The sequence below is a fragment of the Chaetura pelagica genome, unplaced genomic scaffold, assembly GCF_000747805.2.
Source record: "Chaetura pelagica isolate M959 unplaced genomic scaffold, ChaPel_1.0 scaffold103, whole genome shotgun sequence".
Taxonomy (NCBI): domain Eukaryota; kingdom Metazoa; phylum Chordata; class Aves; order Apodiformes; family Apodidae; genus Chaetura; species Chaetura pelagica.
The window spans coordinates 4,146,888-4,153,988 of record NW_009953004.1 but is presented as its reverse complement, the minus strand read 5'-3'; the positions used below and the strand labels follow the sequence as shown (position 1 = coordinate 4,153,988).

The following is a 7,101-nucleotide window of genomic DNA, read 5'->3' as shown; positions in this document are numbered from 1 at the left end:
GGGGGAGCAGCTCCCGGCTCCGGCAGCTCCTGCCGCTGCTCTCGGGGTCCCTGCCCCGCCAGCTCCGGTGTGTCCGAGCTCGCAGAACACCCAACTGTTCTTCCCAACTGCAGCGTTTTGCGGATTTTTGCAGTAGACCGAATCAATAAACGATCGCCTTGTTTTGGGAGGGTTTAAAAACAAAACAAAACAAAAACAACAACCAAACAAAAAACAAAACAACTCTTTCAGCTGATCTGTTTGCATAAGCCCAGGAATACGCTTGTATTCGGGTTAAACGGGAGGTAGAACTGAAATATGGATGAGGAAACAAGCCCCGAGGTGGAAGTCGGCAGGAACCGCGGACACTGCGTTTGCTGGTAGAAAAGCGTGAAGGTTCTGGTGCCACCTCCAGCGCCCAAAAGGTAGCTTGGTCTTTTCCCAAGGCTGCCAGGACTTCGGGTTGCTTAAGCTTTTTTGTTCCGTATTCTGAAGCAAGTTTCTGATTGAAAAACTGAGACTCATCCTCAACAGCTTTTTAGGAACATTCTCTGAAGAAATGCTTATACTGGAAAGCTAAAACTCCTCTTATATTTTAGCACAAATGCAGTTAACAAAGTCCCCCTAATTTACTAACATGAGCATGCCTCAGTGCATAGTTGAGACCATGTGCATAGGAACAAATTTGCTATTTATAAATGTAAGCCAAATTGAAACAAAGAGTTTCATGACTCAAAAGAAGGGTAAGGTTGAGAAGACAGATCTTACATTTGTTGCCAACGTCCCACAGTGCCTCATGCAGTGAACTGAATTTTCAGGAGATATGAGGCAGGGAGAAACCTTGGAATAAGGCCCTGTTCTCTGGAAATGAAGTTGCACTTTTCATCTGCTTAAAAAGCGTTCTGAAAGAACAAACTGTTTACTGCATTCAAAGGGTCTTACTCAGAGGATAGGAACATCCTGTGTCATTTTGCTTGCCAGATTTTTTCTGGGTTTCAGAAATCTGCAGTGCAGGGTTTCTGCAGTGCAAAGGTTGTAAAAGGCAAATACTGCAGTGCAGTGCATAGGAAACATCAAACTTGATGAGATCTTCTGCTTCCAGAACCTCAGAGACATCAGAAATTAAATTAAAATGGGTATTTTTCATATTCTCTGTGGAGAGGGAGAAAGATGTTAAGACCTTGGTGTTACAGAGATGGAAGGGATCAAGGAGTGAACGAGCATGGGTTTCACATGCTTCGTGTGCTTTCATGGTCCAGATCTGTAGGGAATGATGCTTGTGCTGGTGCTCTGCTTGTGATGTCCGGCTAGAGGGTTGCTCAGTATAGATTTGGAAGGTAATGGGCAAAGATGGCTCATTGCCCAGAATGTCTCACACAAAGCCTGGCAGCAGTTTGCCATTCTAGTTTCTGCAGCCTTGCCGTGGTATTGGCTGAGAGAAGAAGCCAGGATGTCTGTGGGAGTCCCTGAAGTACTTTAGAAGGCTAGAGTGAGTGCAGCTACTTGCACTTGCAGGTGAAGGAGCAAAGAACCAGACTGCTATCTACGTAGAAGGCCTACGTGGAAAATCTATTTTTTAAAATAAAAGGTATTTCAGTGTGTCAGGGTAATGAAGGTAGTGGATTAAAATGAAAAATCCAGCAGGTGATAATACAGCCTCTCAAGAGACGTGAATCTGCTTTTCATTTGTATTTGAAAAGGCCTTGAATTTGTATTTGTATTTTTTGATTTTTTTTTGAATTTGTATTTGAAAAGGCCTCCAGCCTTCCCTTGCTGGGAGTAAGGAAATTCCTTTTCCTACTTTCTTTCCACAGAGTTGGAAGTAAGCAGAGGTGATACCTAGAAACAGCCTTCGAATGTAATCTGAAAGGAAGCTTGACACGCAGCATGCCTTTCTTGAGTAACAACTGTGTGCCAACCTTCTTCCTGGAGTAATCAATGACATTTAAAATCAGTAGGTGCAAAAGATTAAGCTTTGGGTCATGCAGGAATGAATAAAAATCCTTTTGAACCAAGGAAGGAGAGAGTGTGACAAGAATATGGGAGGTCAAGTGTTTCTTTAGTTTACTTGTTTATTCCTGTTGTTTTCTGTGTTATTTTTTAACTCAAACTTCAATAAGGCACAGCCAAGGAAGAACCTTTCTGTGATATTTTAATTGTTTCTAAGCTCCATGTACTGTCCAAACATCGTGGCCCTTTGAGATTGTTAGCAGAGCAGTGGGTGGCGGAGTAGTCAGCGTGTGTCTGGCCTGGCAGTTGTTGGCTTCTTGTTTGACTTGCTCCCTGGAGCGGGGAGAACAACTGCTTATAGGGCGGAGAACAAGGGAGAGGGGCCTCAGCATCTTTTCTGTGCTATTGGCTGCTTTTGTTTTCTGGCATCCAAGAGACTTGGGCTTTGGAGGCAAGACATTCAACATCCTGTTTTCACAGAGTTTGTTTCTGTTAGTCCCAGTCTCTTCTCTTTTCTTCTGATTGCAGAGTTGCTGCAATAGCACCAAGGTAAGAACGTGAAATGGCACTTCTTGGCTCATTTCTCACACGGGGATCGTTATGTTTGAGCAAGAGGTATCTGGCATTCTAAGCAGATAAAGGCTAGTTTAGCTGGGATCTCAAAGAGCACTATGCTCTTTAGAGAGCTAGGCAACAGAGGCTGATATTGTAACTCCCGATTTGCTGAGTGCTGAAGTAATCTAACCTGTTTAGGACCATGCTGCCTGGATTCTTGTGCAGCAGGCACTAATGCCTGCACACTTTTAGTCCTTATGCTAAATCCTGCTCTCATAGAAGTTACTGGAAATTTTAGGGTGAAGCTGCATTGAGCTTCGCATATATTCGGATTGTCAAGGCTGCAGCTTTTCTGATGGAGCTAAGCAAGGTGCTTGTTGTGTGTAGTTCTTCTGGGAGTATCCCTGGTGCAGTGTTTGTCTCCCTTCTGGTCCTGGAAGGAAAGGTTTGTTGCAGAAGTGCCCTGTGACTCCCATGCTCAGCACCTTTCTGCAAAAATAGGGAGGGGGGACAATTTGAATTTCTGTGTTCATGGTTTCAGCATACTGACCAGCCATGTCTGGGTAAGAGTCCAAGCAGGAAAGATAAACAGGCTTTCTCAGTTAGGAGAAGGGCCAGAACTAGAAATGCAGAGCCTAAGAGAGGGTTGGGTGGAAATGTGTAGGTATGGAGTGGTACAGTCAGAAGGAGATATGTCTGCACCTCTCCTACATGCTCCTGAGGCTACAGAGATCCTTGGTTCCCCCCCCCCCCTTTTGAAAAATGTTCATAAAGCAGGGCTGGAGTTTCTCCTAGGTATGTTGGATTTTGAAGAGCAAAGGAGGGCATGTATTACAGGAAATAAAGAACTGAACCTGCTTTCCAATGCCAGAAGCCTTGGCAGCAGGTTCTGGTGCTATTCTGAGATGTCAGCCAGCGCAGAAGGAGGAAGCAGTATGATGTTCTGCATTTCTGTCTAGTCCAGGAGTCCTGCATATGGATTCCAGGTAAGAAGCAGCTTCTTGCAGAGGGAAAGGTGTTTTGGTTCAGTGGGACTCCATGCAGGGAAGACTCAAGGAAAAAGCATAATTCAGACAACCTAAATGTTCCCATCAGGCTGCAGGGTCTCTTGTGAAGTGTGTTATGCCAGTCTCAACAGGGGAAGTTATGTTAAAAGACTCATTTGGAGAATAAGCTGATGATGAGTGTTATAACTCTGGCACATGGAGGTCTTAGCAAGAACCTGCTTATGGAGAAAGAAACTGGGCACAGAAGTGGAAGAACTAGACAAGGGGAGAGATAGTGGAAGGAATATCTTGCGAATGAGAACTTTGACTCAATGATTTTGTTGCAATTATTAGCTACAGTATATAAACAAATGTGGTGAAATAGACTCTGGACTGCGTGCCCATGGGGAGAAGCTGAAAGAGAGACAGAGAGTGCAGTGCAAACCAGATATTTCTCATTTGGTTTATGCATCATCTGAAAAATGCTCAGAAAATATGGCCATGGAGCAGAGTCCAGGTACAGGCACAGAACATGCTTTGGAATGGTGAAAGTTCTTTACTCCCTAAAGGAGATGGAGGTTTCAGGCTCAGATTTGCTTTAAAAGCACTGGAATGAAGTGCCCTGGAAAACCTTCCTGCTCCAAAACTTCCTTTACTTCTTCTAATTTGTGTTCTTCTCTTTTTGACTGAAGATAAACAAGAGCCTATGAGAACTTTCATCTCCCTCCTCCCTCACAGATGGAAGTCTCCAAGGAAAAAATCATCCTGAATATTGGGGGAGTCAGATATGAGACATACAGGAGCACCCTCCAGACGTTCCCAGGGACCAAGCTGTGCAACCTAACGGAGCCTGATGCCCCAAGCATTTACGACTATGATCCCACCACCAAAGAGTTCTTTTTTGATAGGAGTGCCGAGGTCTTCAGCTATGTGTTGAACTACTATAGGACCAAACATTTCCACTGCCCTGTTAATACCTGTAGGTCAGTCTTAGAAGAAGAGCTGGCTTTCTGGGAAATACAGGAGACACAGCTATCATCCTGCTGCTGGCTGAAGCTGAATAACGAAGAGGTGCAGCCAGAGGAGTTTAACATTTGGGATGAAAATGAACAGACTGATGACGAGTGTCTCATAGTCCAGACAGAAAGAAGTAATTCCAACTGGCGAACCAGGTGGCAGCCAAAGATTTGGTCTATATTTGAAAAACCCTTTTCCTCTTTTAGTGCTAAGGTAATGCTGTATGTGGGGATTAACACAGCCTGTGTCCCTTGGGATTTCTGTAATGGGTCCATCAAAAGTGCTAATGTGTTGATAGCTTTGATAAGTATGCTTTGAGTCCCAGATTAAAAGAGAAAAAATCACAATCAAACCTCTCTTCTTTTGAGCAGACATCTCCATCTTCTCTGTTCCTCTTGTCCCTGTTTCCTGTAGGATTTTCATGCCCTCTGCCTAACTTTAAAATGTCAGGCATGCAGAACAACAAACACAAGTCAGAGGCTGCAGAGGATGTTTTCTGTGCTGCTGGTATTTCTGGAGCAAACGTTTGGTGCCAATGAGGCCTTCAGTATGTCTGTCCATATTACTCCAGCTAGCAGACATTTTCCCTTCCTTACAAACTCCGATGTAGGAGTTCAGATGGTTTTTTCTTTGACTCCAATCTTCTCTTCTTATTTTTCAAGTCTGTAATGAGAAAATGCACTCCATGTGAGCAAAACCATGGTGATTTGAGAAAGATTAGTCTGGGATTGTACTGTGCCTGAGGAGGGGATGCTGGAGTTGTGCTGGGGCAGTGAAGTTGTGGGGCAGGGAGGGTATATGACAACTGTTTGTTGGACTAATGGCCTGTATGCCCTTTCCTCCCTCTGCAGTGCTTGGCTTTTGTTTCTCTGCTGTTCATCGTGGGAATCGTCATCATATTCTGTGAAGAGACCAAGGCACAGTTTGAGTTCTTTACTGCTAACTTCACCTCTGTTGGCTCTTCTGAGGTCTCCCATGACAACCATGAACCCTTTTACCACCAGGCTGCCTACTTGCTTCATCTGGAGCTTTTCTGTGTCCTCTGGTTTACTTTTGAGTTCTCTGTGCGATTTTGTTTCTGCCCAGCCAAGAAGTTGTTCTTCAAAAATCCCCTCAATGTGGTTGACTTCCTCTCCCTCTTCCCAGTTTATATTGAGCTCTTTGTGGCTCAGAAGATTCAGAGAATGCCAAGTCTGGGGCTTTGGTTGGGTTTTGTTCGCGTTGTCTATCTCCTTAAACTCCTGAAGATATCCAAGCTGATAGAAACACCAGTGATTCTCAGGGTTCTGTGCTACACCCTCAAGTCCATCCTTAGAGAGATTTGCATCCTGCTGATGATTTTGGCCTTTGAGACCCTCTTCTTTGGTTCTCTCTTTTTCTATGGAGAGTTGCTGGGTATCCATCCCCCCTTCACAGGGGAGGTGCACTTCACTGACATTCTTATGTGCTTCTCGTGGGCCTTGATCACACTCACTGCAGTGGGCTATGGAGATATTGTCCCTGTCACTGCAGCTGGCCAAGTGATAGCAGCCTTAGCTGCAGTATTTGGCATGTTAACTATGATCATTTCAATACCCATTTTCCTGGTGAAATTCAAAAGCTATTATGACGTTGCTATCTTCAAACAGAAGGTTAAAGGGAGCAAGAAACATTAGCACTTCGGAACCTCTGTTCCCCCCTGCCTTTAGCAACAAGCCTTCAGCATGGTTTCTTTCCTTTGGTGGGAAGGGAATGCAAATAGTTCTTACTGCATTAACTTGCTGCCTCAGCAGATTCCAAGCCATTGGCGAGGCCGCAGGTTGCAGCACTTGATACACAACTGATCAGACCTGTTGTATCCCATGGGTCTTTCTCATACTGTGCTTCATCCCGTGCTGTTTGACGTACCATGGTTGCTCATCCTGCTGTTCAGAGACCAGCTGTGGGGCTGCATTATAACCTGGTTGTGCACCCTGTGTTCCAGTTCCATGCCTGTTGCAGATGGGATCCAAGGTGGATTGGCTGCTGTCATTTAACCATTTAGCCATACCTCCAAAATCTCTCATTGGAGAATAAAAGGAAAATAGTAGAAAAAACCATAAAGACCCTTTTCTCACGAAGCAAACTCTTCAGTTTATCTGTTTGTTCTCACTTCACCTCCGTTTCAGGCCTGTTTGTGGCTGGGCTGGGCTCCGTGTTCAACACCGGAGTGCAGCTGATGTCATGAACATCAACTTGGCCTCTGTTTGTACCTTTCAGTGTTGTTACCACCTCTGAGTTTGCTGGGCCTTTTCCCTTCTCATGGGAACCTTTCCATTCCAGGCCTGGGCCTGCAAAACTGAGAGACAAAAACCAGTTGAATTGTAGAGGGAAACTGAGGCAGGCATATTGAGAGATGGAGCGTCCTGCTGCAGGGCCCCAGCATATCCCCTTATCTGTCACACCTGTGACACCCTCCATCAACTGACTCCTTTCAGCCTCACATTGCCTGCTGGGAAAGCTTTGTGCAAGGTTCTGCTCTGACTGCAAGGAGGAAGCATGAGTATTTTATTTTCTTTTAACACTATTTTCTCATTTTACCTAAACAAGCCAAGGCACCTGGTTTGCCTACATGCAGACTCTGATGCCAGGAGGG

The 7,101-nt window shown here is 44.9% G+C and overlaps 2 protein-coding genes across 2 annotated transcripts in view; one reads left to right on the top strand and one right to left on the bottom strand.

Moving 5' to 3' along the window:
- LOC104387848 (ribosomal biogenesis protein LAS1L-like) overlaps positions 1-2,688 on the bottom strand; it is a 5,852-nt gene extending 3,164 nt beyond the window's left edge. Inside the window, exon 1 of the mRNA XM_009996641.1 lies at positions 2,675-2,688. Coding sequence (XP_009994943.1) covers positions 2,675-2,688 — 14 coding nt within the window. The remainder of the gene's footprint in view (positions 1-2,674) is intronic.
- A 1,520-nt stretch (positions 2,689-4,208) lies between these two features.
- LOC104387808 (potassium voltage-gated channel subfamily C member 1-like) lies at positions 4,209-6,142 on the top strand. The gene is made up of 2 exons (XM_009996598.1): positions 4,209-4,700; positions 5,339-6,142. Exons 1-2 carry the CDS (start codon positions 4,209-4,211, stop codon positions 6,140-6,142), a joined length of 1,296 nt encoding a protein of 431 aa, XP_009994900.1.
- The last annotated feature ends 959 nt before the right edge of the window (positions 6,143-7,101 follow it).

Bases quoted from the DNA above. Each gene is read 5' to 3' on its own strand.
- LOC104387808 (XM_009996598.1), top strand. From the start codon at position 4,209: ATGGAAGTCTCCAAGGAAAAAATCATCCTGAATATTGGGGGAGTCAGA. The intron at 4,701-5,338 runs GTAATGCTGTAT...CTCCCTCTGCAG, and splicing joins TTTCCTCTTTTAGTGCTAAG to TGCTTGGCTTTTGTTTCTCT.